General features: G+C 42.1%; 1 protein-coding gene and 1 gene segment (V, D, J or C); both read right to left on the bottom strand.

Annotated features, from left to right (window-relative positions):
* The window catches only part of LOC103205764, a 70,106-nt gene extending 66,604 nt beyond the window's left edge, over positions 1 to 3,502 (bottom strand). The window contains 2 exon segments of the C gene segment in view: positions 3,026 to 3,310; positions 3,457 to 3,502. Coding sequence covers positions 3,026 to 3,310; positions 3,457 to 3,502 — 331 coding nt within the window.
* The window catches only part of LOC103205765 (T cell receptor alpha chain MC.7.G5-like), a 347,276-nt gene that overhangs the window by 166,952 nt on the left and 161,189 nt on the right, over positions 1 to 19,135 (bottom strand). The gene's annotated exons all lie outside the window — the stretch shown is intronic.

Here is a 19,135-nt window from a genome sequence, read left to right as displayed (position 1 = left end):
AGTCTCTGTCAGAAGTATCTGTTGGTTCTCTTACCAGGAATCCATCATGTGGGCCTTATAACCATGGTTTCAAAACTTTGACAATATCAAGATTTAAAATTGGGGAAAGAGTTGTATCCCTTCAGCCTTAGAATTGTACTATACCTTTCCTGCTTATCATTTGTTCAAGCATGAATAAGTGGATATTAGTAGCTGTCAGTGGGCTTGATGACTATGATAGGCCCTGTGGTAATTTTGATATTCCTGGGAAGATTAGGTTCAAATTCCCTTCCCAGAATGTGAGCTAAGTGTGCCCAAATTGGATGAGACTCTGGGAATCTGATTTTGCTCAAGGGCAGAGTTGATATCTAGAATATTGCAGACTCTTTAACCACAGAAGCCATCATGTATGGTGCAGAGTGGTAGAAGTGATATGAGACCAATGTTGAGCACCAGAGAGAGTGACTGGGCTTAGGCTGGAGAGGAGAAAGACAGATTCCTTGAGGACCTGGGATATAGTTGTTCGGGGAGATAACTGATAAATGCTTCATGGAGAGTCATGGCTAAAATGCAGGGAACGTTTATTAAGCAATAAATTATAGTGTATGATCCACAGTGGCAGTGAGGAAGAGGAAGACATTGAGAGGTACGTGGAAGGTATAGACAACAAAGATGAACCCTTTGGCATGTACAGTACTGCGTTGTCAGTGATGGCAAGCATTGATCTACAGGTGGATAATGGGTGCACAGGCTGAATGATCAGGTATGTCTAGATCAGGGTATATGTATATGTATAGGGTTACCAGACAATGTTTCTACATGTATATTTGTATGCATTGTAAGAATGCCCAGGTGTATAGTAGAATTGACAAAGGGGAAGGTTGTAGTCACTTTTTGGCCACAGCCAGCTACCCAGAGGGAGTGAGTTGTTGAAACTGTGAGCTCAGGACCATGGTCAGTGGGGACATAAAGCTCAAATGGCATAACATACTACACAAAAACATTGTTCCTCATCCTACTTTGGTGAATAATGACTGAGGTCTTAAAAGCTTGCAAGCGGTCATCCAGATACAACAATGGGTTTCTCTTCATCCAGAGCAAAGAAGAATGTAGAAAACCAAAGAGACATGGAAACAATTAGGCCAAGGGACTAGTAGACCATGTGATTCTCAGCCTATATGACCATGAGACCAGAAGAATTAGATGGTGCCTGGCTACCACTGTCAACCACTTGGAGGGGGATCAGTGAAGGACATCCTGGATAGAGTGGAAGAACAATGTGGAAGAAGACTCAAAATCATAAAAAAAATAAAAAATAAAAAAGGCCAAGTTTGATGGTCTGATAGAGCTTTGGTGAGATTCCTGAGACTATAGCCCCTAGGCACCTTTCAGATCTGGAATTGAGCTCACTCCTGTGGCTTCCAGCCAAACATCAGGCAGGGATATGGGATTACAATTACATCAGGTAGATACACTCCCTGGAGTGATCAATCATGGGAGAATAGAAGGGTAATGTTTGTACAGGGAGACAGCTCAGGGGTGGGAGTGCATGGGAGGGAAGGACACAGGGAGGAGGGGGTAACTATGGGAAGATGTGGCAAGAAAGCTGTTATATTGTAGCGAATTACAGTCAACGTTATGAGAAAAGATGTCTATGAACTGCTGTATGGAAAATGAATTTGCTCTGTAAACATTCACCCAAATCACAACAAAAATTAAAAAAAATTATAGTGTATGATCCAGCATCTACTGCACATGCAGAAAGAATTCAGAGAAGAGAGAAATATCTAAATGTCAGAGGAGGCGGAACTGAGCAAAGTCTTAAAGGACAGGCAGAATCACAAGTAGAGGGATCTGGAAGACCTTTGGCTGGAACAGTGAGGAGCCCTGACTGCAATGAAATGTGTGTGACTGGAAAAACCTTGTCAGTGTCTTTGTACATGTGTGGTGGGCAGGAGTTTTTATTAGAGAGGTTAGCTGGAGGAAGTTTTCCCTAGACATTGCCTGACAGTCCAATGAAGCTTTATGCCTTTGATTTATTTTAAACTTAAAAAATATTTTTACAGTTATGAGGTACACCTGATACGCAGTAAACTGCACATATTTAAGAAATGCAATTTGATGAATTTTGATATACTTATATACCCATGAAACTATCCTCTCAGTCAAGTTAATAAACATAACTGTCACCACTAAAAGTTCCAAAGAGGCTATTTAATAAGGTGAGCGCTAGACTCTCTAAAATAGGTCAGAGGAAGGCTGACTTCTGCCACAGGTTCTGCTTGAGTAGAGAGACAGTCAAGCATCTAAGTCTGGAAAAATACATTGTTCAGGATAAAAATGGAATATTAATGTGAGCTGTCCAAAGAAGGATAGGAAAGTGCCAGTGGAAGAAATGATTCAATGCTTTGTTTCTAGCTCATATAGAAGAGGAAGTAGAGAGGTAGAGATGGAGGGGGAGAGCAAAAGACCCTATTAGGTCAGTGATTACCCAATAATGCAGTCTTGCCCTCCACATTGGGTAAGATGACAGACAGTGCACAATTTTAATGCTGAATGAAGGGAGGGAAGTCTCCCCACCTTCCCAACCTCCTCCAGAGTAGCTAGATTCATAGTGTATATGGTTGGGGAGAAATCTGGACGTCATCCATGGACAGACATGCTTTGGAAAATTCCTCTTTAGTCTATACCACACAGTAGGCACTTTGGATATGTAGCCAAATCTTTGGTGAAGTGCAAAAGAAATTGTTGAGTATACAGTAAATGCTATGGTTCCTGACGTTGGTTCTGTCTTTCCTCTTTCCTGATCCACACTGGGACACAGGGCACTAGAGGTTGCTTATTTGAGCATCATGGGATTGTAGGGGTAAGCTCAGAATGACCAAGCCTAACAGAAAGGCAGGAACACCATCTTCTCTAGATCCCATTTCTTAAACTATTTATTTAAGAGAAAATCAAGATCTTATTGGAACTTCTGTTCTATACAGATCTTGAAGGTTTTTGAGCTGTTTAGAAGTGTCACTGCAATGGGGTGGTAATTGAAGGCATAGTAGTATGATCCTTCATCATTCATTGATACCTTAGTAATCTCAAGTACAGCCTGATTGTTTGAATCATCAACTTTAACTTCAAACCTGTCTTGGAAACCCAAGCCATAGTGACCTCCTTCTCGCCATATGAAAGTCAGTTTGTCACCTTGGGTCTGCCTGTACCAATTTATGTAGTAGCTAGTGATCTTTGCTCCTTCCATGGTGTACCAGAGTGGTAGACTCTCCCACAGATACAGTCACTACTTCTTCTTGAGGCACCATTACAATGGCTGACATGACTCCTGAAAGAAAAGATGAGAGGGGCTCACTGAAGACTAGGGGGCTGAGATCTTGAATAAAGGTCACTTTCCATGAGTACCACGGCCAGGGAACCTTGATATCTCTGCTGCTGAATCTTGCTTTATTGAGGTTCTGGGATCTGCCTTACCTGCACAGAAGAGGGTGAGGTGGATGAGGCAGCCAATTCTCTGCATGACTCCTCTTAGGGCAGTTCCATTCCCAACTTGCCCTTGACTGGTTCCTGCTTTGAGTTAACACATCGTCAGTGACGCATTTGTGCCTGAGGAAACCAGCCCCAGTTGGTGGCTGTTTCCATTCCCCAAGAAGGGTCTTGTCAATCACAGAAGGTTTGCACAGCACATCTGTGCCTGTTAATGTGGCCATCAAGATCAGTAATGTTGGCCAGATAAATAAGGCCAATTGAGGGGAAGTTTTTTTTTTTTTTTTTTTTTTTTAAATCACTTGCTATTGAGTTGATTCTGACTCATGGTAATTCCGTATGTGTCAGAGTAGAACTGTGGTCCAGAAGGTTTTCAATGGCTGACTTTTTTCAGAGGTAGATCACCAGACCTGTCTTCTGATGAGCCTCGGAGTGGACTCTAACCTCCAATCCTTTGTCAGTCAGCATGCTGAGTGTGCTAACCATTTGTACCACCCAGGGACAAGAGGAAGGCTAGTGGCAGCTTACCTCATTGATAGCAAGGTTTCTGCTTTCTGCCCAAGAAGTTAACTCTGATATTATTGCTCCATTTCCATGTCAGATATATATGTTGGACACTCTGTAGTGATGTTAACAGTGCCAAGAAGAAGAATTATTGACATTTACAGCTGTAATCAAAAGGACCATCAAATGAAGAGATCAATTGTATGTGTACCAAGACTCTGAGGATCTTGTAATGATTGTTGTGTTCGCTGCAAACTCCCTCGAGGCAAAGTTGGATAAGAGTGATTCATCCATGTGTAAAAGAGCAATCCAATGAAACAATGTCTCCAATTTGAGCCAAGGTTTTCTGGTCTTTATTGAGCTTATCTGTCTTCTTTTTTGAAGGGCTCTTAGGTCTCCTTTGCTGAATATGCAAAGCAAAAATATTGTAAAAAACCCTCTCAGAAACCACTGTTATAGATCGGCTTATGACAACCTTAATTTATATGTACTTCAAAAGAGGGAAGTGTTTAAATTCTTGGGGCCCAGGCTTTTGAAATTCTGAAATCAATCAGGCAAATGAATAATAGGAAATAAAGAGTGAAGTAGAAGCTGGGAAGAGGGTCCCTTGGTAGGCAAAGGGGCAAGAGTGAAGGTAGCATCTAATATCTGAGGATGTGCCTAAGACCTCAATTCCCATTTGAGTGGAGGAGAGATCCACTTAAGATTTCATGGTTTTCTCAATTTGACTGGGACAACACTGGCCTGAGGAAATATAGATAGATGCAAGTTCAAGTTTGCTTGAAGACATGATAGTTTTTCTCCCTTTCTCTGACTCACCTCACTTCATTCTACTGCCCATCCCACCTATCATTCCTTAATTTGATATTACAAATTGCACCATCAGTATCCATCTAGAGGATAATGGTGGCAACCTGCTATAGTTCTTTAAATGTTGTCAAGGGCAACCTCTCTGGTCCTATGTGCTCAATCTTTTTATATCAGGTTGCCAACTCTTGGCACAGCCCATAAATTTATCCATTCTTACTATATGCTGGACCCTGGGAGTCACTGATGAATCACATGTGGTCTCTTTGATTATGGAGCTTGCATTCTAGTATGAGAGCCAGTCATCACATAATAATTTGCAGAATTAATCCCTCCATTGCAGCCATGGTAAGTGCGCTGAAGGGAAGCAGAAGGATTATGAGAGCATGTGATGGGCCCATGATCTGGTCAGGAGGTCAGGGAAGGCTTCCCTGAAGAAGTTTTGAACTAATTCAAAAGCAGAACTTACTCAGGTGTGTTGGATATTATCTGTTTGTCCTTCCAGATCCACTCTGTGCTTCATACTCTAGGAGGTTGATCCTAACAGACAGCATCCACCTGGTTCCTGTTCTGGCATCCCATTTGGTCTGACCAGTGGAAGAAACCATCAGGAGACTGGAGGAAAGGAAGAGAGTGAGGTGGGGTATTATTACCCCAGATTTCTTCCTGCTAGAATGTCTGTTGGTAGTGTCTTCCTTTCTCTACTGGAGGCCACAGCTTTCCCCCCACATCTGCAGATTCCAGTAAAGGATCCTCCTTCCATGCTTTAGGCCAAGTGTGGTAGTGACTTCCTTATTGACAGTCTCTGGGTGTTTCATCGTTCCTTTTTTGCTTCCTGTAACCGTCCCCACACTTTTGTAAATGGCTTTTTCATTTCACTCACTCTAATTATTCTTTGGAGAGTGCCCTCTATTTCTTGCTGGGAGTTGTACAGTGGACACGTGGAGGGAAAGAACACTCTATACAAGAAATAAGGACATATAAAAGAAGTCCTGAGGCAGGAGGAAGAATTGTGGGCTTAAAGTTGCATTAATATCAAAACAATAGGCAATGAGCCAATTTCAACTCATGGTGACCCCATGTATGCTGAATGGAATTACTCCTTAGCATTTTCAAGGCTATGACCGTCCTTTTAGAAGCAGATCACCAGGCCATTCTTTTGAGATGCCTCTGGGTAGGTTTGAACCACCAAACTTTCAGTACGTCGTCAAGTGCTTAATCATTTGTGCCACTCAGGGACAATTAACCAAAAACAAAACCAAACACATTGCCATCAAACTGATTCCAACTCATAGTGAACAATAAACCCATTTTCCTGGATAATTATTATCAGAATCAAGTATTGCAGTAGGTTTGTGTTTTTTAATCCCAAACTATTCAGAAGGCATTTAGAAAAATCCCAAGATTGTGCTTATGTTTATGAATGTGATTTTCCATAGGTTAGAAGTAAGTAATTTTAAAGATTTATTGCTAAATGGGTAAAAATAACCTTCCTTTATGCTTGATTAGGAGAGAGCTGGCACGAACAATAAATCATAGCCAGAGGTAGAGGACCATAGGGCAGGGGACAGGTGATGATTTGGTGGATGCTTGGAGCATATCGTGGCTGGGAGAAGTGCTCTACCTGGTCAGGGGGAGTTAGTTCCTTCTATGGACAGCTTGGCCTGGACTTATGGCAGGAGCTAGATGGAACTTGAACAAAAATATCCTATATCTGGTGTTGCAGGTACATTTACTCATGTTTGGATGAGGATTTCAGCTAACGGGAGCACGGTGGAAAAGTGTGCTGGGATCCTACCTTTCAAGGGCTCTGTGGAAGCTATGTTTCTTGTGTTGCTGTGTTCCTGTTCCTGTGTTCCTTGTGACATCGTGTCACAGTCAGAGAATAGGCTCTGGGAAACTGCTGTCCCTTCACGTGACTTCCAGGGAGTGTTAATCTCTTTATAGTCTGTAAAATGGGGGAAGATAAGTCATAGGGTTTTTGTGAGGAACAAATGAAATTACATTTGCCAACACTTGACTCATTGCTTGGCTTGATAAATGTTAGTTTCCTCTTCCCCATATAAATAATGATACCTGAGATTTGAACAGTTAGTTGGAGAGGCATGTGTGGTTTTGGGACTTTATCCACCCTTCCCCATAATATCCATCAGCTAATCCTTGATATCTTTTCCAATCTTATAGTCTATGAAAATACAACCTCAAGGTAAGTTCTTGGGGAATCTTCCAACCAGATTTCTAGCCCTCAGCCCCTCATTTGTAGAAATTCCAAAGTTGCCTTTGTATACAGTGCATTATAAAGTATGAATCCTGCCTTACACTTGCTTTTTGATCTATCTTTATCTCATTTGAGATTGCCCTGTAATCTGTTGAAGCCATAGTAGTCCTCAAAGATGTTGATAGAATTGAAGTGAAATAATATCTTCTGTCCACAAGAGGTCTGCTATGGATGTGTGTTGTTGTCCACAACATATGAGGAGAGCAAAGGAAGACTGGTGGGAATCTTATTCCCAAGATCATAGTCACAGGAAAGAGCTCTGGGCTTTTGGTTGTGGCTCTAAAGATAAGCCATTTCAGTACAAGAACATCTTTCTTCAGCCTTGCCAGACTGACCTTGTCATAGACAGAGGAAGGTTAAAAAAGGAACTGCTGACCAACTTTCATAAGTGCTTCTTGCTTCTCTATTAATGTCAAATATTAGAGATAGCTGAAAGGCTGATATAGTTAATATACCATTTTCAGAGCCAGTGTTCTGGATTGGGGGTGGGTGGGTCACAGACAAACCAACTAACAGATTACACAGTCATGGAGGAGGATCTGCTTATTGGCCTCATTTGGAACAAAAGAAAAAATTCAAGATTTGAAGAGGAAGGGACCTCAGCAAGCCTTCTCATTCAAATTTTAGCTTTCATTTCTCCATCACTTCTAGCAGAGTTGCTTTTCCTGTTTTTCAAATGTGTTCTTTGAACTAACACTGTTTCTTTGAATTTGTACGAACTCTTGAGGAGCAGATGGCTCTGTAACCCTATCTCTGTGCAGACAAGCCTCAGACAACATGCTACCTACAAGATTGAGCCAGAAGAGATCCTGAAATTGGGACCTCTCTTTCCTCACTGACCACTCTAGTTCTCAAGAAGCAGCTGAGTGATAGTGGGGCAACCACTGAATTTAGATCCAGAAGATCTGGGTTTGCATCCTGACTCCACCACTTATTTGCTAGTCACATAACCTCTCTAGGCCTTAGTTTTCTGGTCAATAAAATGGAAATAATACCTGCCTCATGTGGTTGTTGGTAGTGATGAAATAATGCACATGTGAGAACATTTTGTGATCTACAATTAGACATGTTCTTGAGGTGGGCGGAGGGTCACTGACCAATGTGGAAGGTGGGAGGGATAGGCTTGCGTTTAAGACCTACCCAGGGGCAGAGGAGTGGTACTGTGGGTAGAATATCACAATAATAAATCCCCTCCTCTCTCACTACAGCTCTGAGAATTTCTGGGGAGAAGTGACTGTTTGAATTCCCAACTCTACCAAGAAAGATGTGCTGGAGACAAAGGCCATAGTCTCCTTGTTGATATATAAATGTCAGGGGGCCATCCTGGTTCCTCCTATACAATACATAATGTAATTTTTCATTTCTTCCTTTGTCATTTGGCACTGCAAAATTTTGCTTCTTCTAAAAGGGAAAAACATCTCTATGTCTTGTTGCACCAACAAGGCATCTGGCTTGATTCCTGGGGAAAAAAAATCGGTGTAAAAAGAAGAGAAAAACTGAGACCACATCAGAGTACCAAGGGTCTGAGGTTCCAGTGTTGATTGGAGAGCCACCTTCTATTTCAATCTTCCCATGAAGTGCCCCACGGGTAATTTCGTTGGGGTGGATGGATCATTCACTCATTTACTCATTTTGCAAATGTCCTCTGGTTTCTGTGGTATTCTCAATGCTGTGCTGGGCTCTGTCCGGGAAGACAATGTTTTGGGCTTTCAGGGCCTGCAGGACCTATGGTTCTGAGGCTCCAAGGCCATACTTATCCAGGTAGCGGGGCAGTAGTGGGAGGAGCAAGCAGATCCACTGCATGGCTCCAACGGGCAACTGAAGGTTTCTGCTTCTAGGACCATTTTCTGGCCACTTCTTCCTCATCTCAACCCTGAGTATCTCACAGACTCACATGTGTGCTTGTGGGCTTGCCTGCAGACAGTGAGAAAATAAGCCTGAATCAGCAGATGTTTCCTGAAGAATAGTCCCACTAGTTGTACAAACTATCTGCATCCTTTTCTTTCTAATGGATGTGGCAGCATCCCTTTCTAGAGTGAGGCCAAGATTTTGGTGTGGGGAATGTTGATACTTAATTTCAGAATGTTGTTAATACTACTTTTCCCATTATTTGTGAATATGACTTTTATTCTTTGTTGTAATATATTTATTTGGATCTTTTATTTATACACCAAGGGAACTACTTCCCAGGAAGGGAGATGTTACTTTGCCAAAATACCAGTCTTCCACTGGACAAGAGTCCATAACTGTAGCACAGAATTTAACAGAAAATATGGTTACATCGGATTTAATTTTTAGTAGCAATTAAGTGTCTGCTATAGCACTCTGCCAATATCAAGTGACCTGTAAATGTTGATGCTAGACTAAAAGCAAAGAAAAACAAAACAAAACATAATGGGAAGATGGAGTAAATCGAGCGGGCAATGAAAATTAAACGAGAAAAGCAAAGTTAAAGCAAGAAGAAAGGTTTAATGGAGTATTATAGAATTATCTACTAAAAGGATGAAATAGAATAAACTAAAAATAAAAAAGAAATATAACAGCTCGGATAAGAGAAGGGTGGAGGTAGCAAAAAGCTGGAGAGGTAATTAGGACAATTACCTCCGTGCAGTGGTTCTTAATCTTGGCCACACATTGGGATCACCCGGGGAGTTTAAAAAATTACTGAAGCCTAGGTGCTTACCCCAGAGAGGCTGATTTAATTAGTCTATGTAGGGTCTGGGCATCAGGGTTTTAAAAAGCTCCCTAGGTAATTCTAATGTTCAGCCAGGGTTGAAAATCACTGTGTAACAGAATCATTTAGTCAAAGACAGAATAAACCTTATAGTGCAGTAAAGGCTGATTACAGTGTTGTCCTCAGGGGATAAGGCAAAGCTTGTGTGACCAGGTGTCACCGGTGACCATGTGAGCAGCTATGAGCTGAAGGTCTCCTGGGCTTCCGCTCCTTGCCCTTTCTCCGTGACAGTGTGGACCCTCAGTCGCTCTCCTCTCTGGTGACTGCTCACATTGGCCTCTTACAAGTCAGAGAGTGTGAGTATCTGCTTAGGTCAGCATCAGCCACTTTCCTGTTCCTTGAGCTCCTATAATAGTGCTGGGCACTTAGTGGGTGCTTGGTCAATTGTCTGCCAACTGCTACAGTTCTTGTCCTTCTGGGTCCTTTAGTGCTGATTGAAATGGGCTAAGTCTGCAGCTCTTAACTCCTTTTCCTAATCCTGACCTCCCAGATAGATCCAAACTCTGTTCTACCCAGGCCCCTTCTGAGAGTAGAGTTCAGCCAGGGGTAGCCTGCCAGCAGTGATTCCTTCCACTGCACTACACATCACCTGGTGTGTGGGAGAAGAATGCAGCCCATAGCACACCAGAGTCACAGAGTAATGTGTTCTTGCTGTATTTCAACTTAGTGGTCTACTTTCCTCCCTGCCTCCCACCCTCCTTCATTCCTTCCTCTGTTTTTCTTTTTTCCTCCTGTAATTTCCAGGCTCTTCGCAGATCACAGTAATTAAGGGAGACCTGCTATTAAGAATTAAAATATGTCCAGTTCCTTGAAGCAGCCACTGGTTTTTAGAGGGGTTGGGTTACTTTACCCTCTCCTGGAATTGCTGATTTCACAATAAAGATTTGCTGCCACAGAGAGAGCTGTGGGAAGAATGTAAAGTTATTGCTGTTTTCTGGACAAAGAAATCCTTTTTGATTAGCTCCACTTGCTAAAAGACCTGTGGGGGGCTGGCACTCTTCAGATAGAACCCAGAGAGGCCAAAGCAGAGGTTGGCCATGTTGATGATAAATTAATCACATCTCTTTGTTGGCAGAAGCCTATCTATGAAAAAGCAAAAACAAACAAAAAACAGAACAACAACAGTCAACTATACTTTTATACTTCCATCCTACAACATCTCAGTAGAGAGGTAAAAGCCGGAAAAAGTTGGATTGGGAACAGATGGGTAATTAGTTTAAAAGGGCCTGAAGCAAAGTTACTCTCTCTTTGTAATATTTCTGCATATATAAAAAAAGCACTTCCGGCTTTCCTTGTATGAAATGGAAAGAAAGAATTGTTTCAAGGTTCTTGGCTGAGAGTAGGGCTGGGGGACAGAGATAGGGAGAACATAAATGCTTTTTTTGTTTCTTCTTTGGGGGTGAGAGATTACCAAAAAGTAGAATGTGGATGTTACAATGCTTATGTTATCATTAGCTGCTGTTGAGTTGGGGCCTGCCACTTGGCTACCCCATTCACAATGCGATGGGAACTGGGAACATTGTGATCTACAAGGTTTCCATTAGCTGATTCTTCAGAAGTGAATCACCAGGCCTTTCTTCCTAGTTTGTCTTATTCTGGTTCTACTGAAATATGTTCAGCATCATAGAAATACACGAGCCTCCATCAACAGATGGGTGGCAGCTGTGCATGAGGGTACTGGCCAGGAATCTAACCTCTATCTTCTCCAAGAAAAGCAAGACTTCTACCACTGAACAACCAATACCCTCTTAGTGTTTCAAGGGAGCTCAAGTTCCATAGTTCTGGAGATAAACAACTCCAGAATTAGGAACTCATCGAGCAGCCTGACAGTTGCCACAAGGGCAGGGGATGATAATGTAGCTGGGTTCTCCCAGGTCCCTGGACTAACCCCCCTGCCTCATTGTCCACAGGAAGCAAATGAAGGCCTTCCTATGAGCCCTTTGTCCTCCAATCAGAGGGAGAAGGAGATAGCAGTGAGGAGGCCTCTTCGCTAGTGAGACATTCCTGTTCCCTACTTCATGGTGGACAGAGAGGTGACCCTCTCTGGGTTGGAGCTATGCTGCCAGAGGAGGAGAACTGACAAAATGGAGAGACCTCACCTTTTTCTCCTAGGAATGGGGTGTGGTGGGCCCAGCTGCCAGCAAAATGTGTCCTTGGTGTTAGTGGTTCCTACAACTATCAACAAGATGTTGCATCATTGATTCTCCTTTTTAGTTGGCCTTTCAGCCCAGAGTTCTACAGGTACCTCCTCGTCCTTGGACTCTGAGCTAACACATCTACTGCTTTGGTTTAGCTATATCACAGATTGGAAGGAAAAAGAAATGAGGCTGAAAAATGCTAAAACATGAGATCAGCTCTAAAGACATAGAGCTAACTGAGGAAAGAATGGAATAGAAAGGTGGAATCACTCTAGGGTACTTTTTGGGAAGGGAGCTGTGTAGATTAAAAATGGTGGCCATAGTTACTTTGGGGGTTAGAAGAAGAGAGTTCCCAAAACCAACTAAATTCGAAAATTAGTATTTGAGCAGAATGTTGGTCCTATAGCATCTTGGGTACCCTAGTGCCCTCATCATATCCCAGGAACTTCACTCTGTCTGCTGCTGCCCCATTGCTATGACCTGAGCACCTCTGACACTCTTGTTGGCTATGTGGTGGGTTTTATAGTGACTATTTGGTGAAAAATAGGGACAAGTATAAGACAAGGACCGGAGTAAATACAGCATGGGTATAGCCAATACAGTTCATAGTGCTTGTTTTATAATCATCATTGTTTAGTTGTATTGGAGTCTCTGGGTGATGCAAATGGCTCACACACTTGGCAGTTTTTGAAAACCCTGTGGGGCACAGTTCTACTCTGACACATGAGGTTGCTGTGAGTTGGCATCAACTCCACAGCAAGTGGTTGACTACTGTTGCTTTAAACTTTAGTTTAGAATGCAAATGCTATTATATATATCATGTGTATGAGAAGTTAAAGGGCCCTTAACATTGAGCTGCATAATGAACACTTAGCATGAATGAATAAAAAGATCATTGACTAGAAACACAAGCTACCCATGTGGCAGGGTTTAACTGCAATGTAGTCTGAGATTGGGCACATGTGCATGACTGAGTAGTGACTGGGAATGTGGGAAGTTACCAAAAGAGGGCAAAGGAAATATGTGTAGAAAGACTGCCCCTGCATGACCAATGACCTCAAATAAACAAAAACAAACAAACAAACAAAACCCCAAACTCACTGCCATCGAGTAGATTCTGACTCATAGCAACCCCTTTGAGTTTCCGAGGTGGTAAATCTTTATGGAAATAGATTGCCCAGTCTTCCTTCTGCAGAGTGGCAGGTGGGTTTGAACCACCACTCTTCTCGTTAACAGTCAAATGCCTTAGGCACTTCAGCATCAATCAAACTGAAATAACATGCTGAGTGAAATCACACTGCATGGCAAACCACGAGGTATCAATTTAAACCGACAGCATAGTCTGGGTGGTGGCAAAAAGTCAGGGATGTCAGATACAAAAGATGTATATGGAATGGCACATGCCAAGAAGATGGACTAGAGGAGCCCAAGGAGAAAAGATTTTGTGGAAGGCTCAACTGACAATGATCTCTCTGTCAGAATACTTTATGTTTAAAAGTGCCAGCTCAAGTACCAGATAAGTGACCCAGAGGCTGAGCTGAGGGTCACAGTGACAGGATACTAGGATGAGAACTGTGCCTCCGCTCACAAGTCTGCTGTGTCTGCATTGACTGACAGTGTGGTTGGGGACTCAGCTGGACAGCACATTAAATACTGAGTAGAATTCCTAATTCTACCATTGGCCCAGAAGAGTCTGTGTAAATAAATAAATATTATGTCATGAACTACATGTTCATCCAGGGAAATGTGATAGGGAAGTCACATGCTAGCAGAAAAAAAGAAAAAAAGTTTAAAATGCTATGGCAGTTCAAAAACGTTTGTTTTTGTGAAAGAAGTGCAATCCAGACATTTTTTTCTCTTCTTTTGATAGACTAAACTCTAAGCTGAAAGTATATGTAGGCCAAGGGCAAACTTTTTTTTTTAGGGCAACTAAGATGAAAAAGCACACCTGCTGGAGCTGTGCAAGGGGACAGTGTTCGCATAATAATCAGGGCCTCCCTGTGTGGTAATGAGAAATAAATAAAAGGCTCTTAGCTTTCCTCTAGACAATACTCAGGTTCCATCAGTCTTCTTTGCTTCTAAGGGATATGAAACCTATCTGATTTTGATTAGCAGAAAAGGCCTTGGGAGAGGCTTGAAAAAGAACAGGATCAAAATTCAGATGAAGGGCCGGAGATGCAGTTGCCACATGCTATCCTTAGAACTGCTGGTGGAACATCTTTCTGCAATCTGGAAAATCTTCCTTTTTTGACCTCCTAGTTGGTCCTGTGGTAGCATAGTGGCTAAGACACTTGCCTGCTAACCAGACGGCTGGCGGTTCAAACCCACCGGCCACTCCTCGGAAGGAAGGTTGGGCAATCCTACTTCCGTAGTGATACTGCCTCGGAAACCCAACGAGGGGTCGCTATGAGTCGGGGCCGACTCGACGGCATATAACAACAACAACAACAGTTGGTCCTGTACCCAGTATTGAGGAGTCAGCATTATGAGGGTAAATGGTTGAGTTGCTGCTGTGGTTGGTTGGGTGTTTTAGGCAAGCTCCTTTTCGTTTTTTTTTTTCCTTTTGTCTTTTCATTTTAAAACAGGGAGTAGATCCAAATGGAGACTATTGTTAAGAGGAAGTCATCCATGGCTATAACATACCAGCAGCACCAGATGGGGTACATGGAAGTAGCCAACTTACAAAACCTTTGAGGCAGCTTCTGTGACCACAAGGGACAGTATTGGCTCCATTTAGTATTTTTAAATTTAAGTATTCACCTCATGCCAATGTATGTAGGTAGTACTTGTGTTCTCTCATTTGAGGTTGTTCATTTGGAAGTACAGAGGATGAGGTATTATTTCTTTAAATAAAATATTCTCTTTCATTACAACTGTATCTCAGTGATCCCTAAAGCAGAAATTCAGTTCAAACATTAAACTCAATAATCATATATTAAACACTTACTATGCAATACACTGTGGAAACCAAAGATGACAGAGATCAGGGATCTCTCCTCTCAAGGGGTTTATAAATTAGTAAGAAGATAAGGGGAGTATCCAAACAATCATGGCCAGGGGGGAGCACATGAAATGACTAAGAGAGCTGAGTGCTAAGGTGATTCAACTTCAGGGAGATTATATCCTCAGAGGAGAGTTTTGCACTGGAGATATAAATTTGGGAGTCACCAGCATGTATGTGGAATTTAATGCCATCAGGATGAATGAGATCATTTAGGGAGAGAGAGAGAGAGAAAGAGAGATAGAGAGAGAGAGAGAGAAGAGAAGAGAAGAGGGGCCCAGGCAAGAGCGCAGGGCATGTTAATATTTAGAAGCTAAATAGAGAGGGAAGAGACAGTAAAGGGGACAGCAAAGGAGAGCCTAGTGATGTAGAAGAAAGTCAGTAAAGTGTAGCATCTCAGAAGCTAAGTGTGGAAAGCATTTCAAGAAGGAATGAATGACCAATGATGCTTCACACTGATGGGAGGTTGAATGATCATCAGGTATTTATTTGCATATTTGTCTTATGTCAGTCCCCTCACATCTTAAACTATTAAGTCCATGAGGGCAAGGTCCATGTTTGTTTTGCTCACACTATGTATTCAATGCCTGCACTTGGCACAGAGTAGGACTCAAGATATAGTTGTTACATAAAGGAAGAAAGAAATAAAAGTCAGTTTGAAGGGTTTATACTTAACTCAGTAGGCAAAGAGTAGTATTTCAGTAACATTTTAGATTCCTGATATGCTGCTCGGGCTTAGCAAAAAATACAAACCACCTTCTCAAGGCTTTTAAGGACCCATTGGACTCACGCATGCCTCCTCTCCACATCATTAGATGACCTTCAAGCTAGATGAGCAGAAATCAACATCTGGTTGGTTCTCCCATAGTCATTTAGGGCGGTGCTGACCATTAGAATTTCATGAGAGTTTTAGCTGACATGGAGAAGAAACTCTCAATGGTAGAGTCAAATTAGATGGGTGGAGTCAAAGAGTATAGTAGATATTATCATTCTAAAGTATTTGATCCCCTCTTCCACGAGAGAGGGTTATCAATTCCTGCCCATTGCTACGTGTCTGGCAGTGACTCTACATATGAGAGGAGTATGAATCCCTGCCCTTGATTTTAGGCTTGGCCATGAGAATGACGTTGGTCAATGAATGTGAGTGGACATAATATATACCATGTCTGAGCAAAGTTTCAAGATATTTCTTGAAGACTCTGCCAGCAGCTCTCTTATTCTATTGGGACCAGCATGTTCCCAATAGTGACATACTTCAGCTTGGGTTCTGAGATGAGAAGACACATGGAGCATAGTTTAGAAGCCAACATGTAGTCACCAATTTATAGTGAAAACAGGAGCAAAACATCAGTGTTCATTGTGGTAAGCCCTTGAGGTGGTGGGGCTGTTAGCTAACAAAGCAGAGTTGACTGAGTAACTCATGGATGACGTATCTCATGGATGCTGTAGAAGGCTGATACAAATATGACAGCAGTTTTTTTTTTTTTTTTTCCCCCAAAGTTCCCAGAAGAGAAATAACTCCAGAGAAGAAGCAGCAAGCAGAATGGTTCAATTTACAGTGGCTTTTTTTTCCCTCCCAATATTTCACAGGAGAAAAGTCATAGTCTTGTTCTTATTTTATATATTTGTTTATTTTTTATTTTAAGAGCTTGTTTTACATTCAATGTCATGCATACATTTAGTTTCATTCCCCATTCGCCATATCCAACCCTAACCCAGTCTCCTCCCCTCCCTACCCTGCAACCCTCCCCCTGTGTCCCTCATATTTATGCACTCCTGTTTGTCCTGCATTTCCTCAGGTTGAATGTTGGTCCTCTGGTGTCCCATAGTCTATTGCTCTAAGGTATGTATTACCATTGAGTGTGTGGGTGTGGCATCCTGGGTTGAGTGGTCTTGTTAACTATTAGACTGAGAGCCTGCCCTTGGGGGTGAGTTTTATTCCAGGTGCAGAATGTATTCCAGGGCCATAGTATTGGGACTCTCACCAGATTTCATCTGACCAGTAATTCTGGAGTTTTTGGATTTTGTTCTATGTTTTCCCTCCCACTCTATCCAGGATCTCCAGATTTGATCCTTTCCTGAGTGGTTGGCCTTGGTAGCCGGGCACCATCTAGTTCTTCTGGCCTCAAGGGCCATCATGCCCTAGGACTAATTGCTTCTAAATGCCCTTGGGTTTTTTTTTTTTTTGCATTCTTCTTCACTTCTGACGCTAGGAGACCATTAGCTGCATCTTAGATGGCTTCTTGAAAGTGTTTAAGACCCCAGTCGCTACTCACCAATGTAGGATGTGGAGCAATGCTATTATGTATTTTGTTGTGGCAGAATACTGGTGTCCCCCAGTACTATGGTCCTGAGGTAGTAGATCTATTGGATCTCTCTTCCATAGTGTCGGGAGTGATTGTTAATAACACAGAGCTGTAAAAGATTACTACATTGGATAACAGTCTGTGACGGATTACTCTGTGTCTGTCTTCTATCGTTTCTGTAAGAACTGCAGGTATTTTGTATCACTGGTGTCTGTGCAAGATTAGCCTCAGCTGATTCTATCCTTGGTCTAGAGTATACCTCTGTTCACTCATCCCCATCTGATCATCTCAGGTGTTTATGTGTTTATCTGTATAGCCTAGTGTTTGGTGTTAATGGCAATGTGGCATTGTGGACACATTGGTTGGTATTAGCATCTGTTGTCTATCTCTTATGTGCACAATTTGGTATCCTCTCATTTCTCAATGTTGTTATGGTGGTCATATATCCCTCCCCCTACCCACATCAGCGTGTAAGCCCCAACTAGCCCGAAATTAATCGCTCCCCTTCCCTCCCCATCCTGGTAACCTACTAGGTGAGTTCCCTTTCCAAAGCAAACATTTCCTTGTCTTTTTACAGTAATGGGCTCATACAGTACTTGTCCTTCTGCGATTAACTTATTTCACTCAGCATAATGTCCTCCAGGTTCATCCACGTTGCGAGATGACATAGTCTTGTTCTTACTAAAACAACTCCATGAACTGAAACAACTCAATCTAGCCCCAGATAAAGATTTATAGATCTATTGTAGGCTATACTAAAAAAAAAAAAAATTAAAAAAAAAATAATAATATAAACTCACTGCCATCAAGTAAATTCCGATTCATAGCGACCTCCCATTGTAGGGTATAAGGGGCTGGCATATCTGAAAAGAAATGTCAATATTTCAAACTAGAATGAAACCAAAGAACACAGAGAAGTGAAGTTCACAGCCAGTCCCACTGGCATTATTTGCCTCCCTGTAGAGCACATTACTTTCTTAATAGTCTCTCCAGATTCCCTCACAGGTCTCATTAGCAGGATGGGGAGTAGGGCAGTGTCCCAGCAGTACCAAATTCTAGGAAACCCCAGTGGTTTCGGAGATCTCTTTAAGAGAACAAAATCTTAAAGGAAGTGATCATTATTCAATGAATAATGTTCTTCTTTTTCTCTCCCCTTTCTCTTTACTTTTCTTAATTGTTTATCCTTTAAACTCATACCACTACCATTTTACCAGTCTGTTTTGTGATGTGTACAATAGCAGCATTTTGGAAATTGCTAAGCTTTAATTGGCAGGGAATTTCCTAGGTCCTAGTGGCTAAGGAATGAACTCTGGTGGCACAATGGTTAAGGCATTAAGGTACTAATCAAAAGATCCATGGTTCTAATCAACAAGTTGATACATGGGAGAAAGATGAGGCAGTCTGTTTCCCAAAGCCTTGGAAACCTTATGGGGGCAGTTCTATTCCATCCTATAGGGTAGCTGTGAGTTGAAATCAACTCAATGGCAGTGGGTTTGGTTTTGGTTTTGGTGGCTAAGGAGACCCTGCAGAGGCTCTGACATGTTAGCTTCCTCACAAAGAGACTATGTTTGTTCCAGAATTCATTATTTTCCCATAGATTTTCAGGTTTTTTTTTCTTCCTATTTTACTGTGAACTTCATAGACAAAGATGTGTGTGTGTTTATTGGGGGTTGGGGGAACTGTTGAGGATGCTCATGCTCTTTCCTATGTCACCTTACCAAACCTCCAAGCATACCTCACCTCAGGGAAATAGGTGTTGTTTCTATCATGAGTTCATGTCACCTTCTCTGAGCAGCCTTCTCCAGCTCTAGGTCATCATTTCTTTCTCTGTATTCTCACAACTCTTTGCTTCTTCCTTTTTTTACTAGGAGCTCTGGTAGCATAGTGGCTAAGGCACTT

The sequence above is a fragment of the Orycteropus afer genome, unplaced genomic scaffold, assembly GCF_000298275.1.
Source record: "Orycteropus afer afer isolate SDZICR_OR568_19922 unplaced genomic scaffold, OryAfe1.0 scaffold00292, whole genome shotgun sequence".
Lineage (NCBI taxonomy): Eukaryota > Metazoa > Chordata > Mammalia > Tubulidentata > Orycteropodidae > Orycteropus > Orycteropus afer.
Note: the sequence above shows the minus strand (reverse complement) of the source record. Positions and strands in the feature narration are given on the sequence as shown.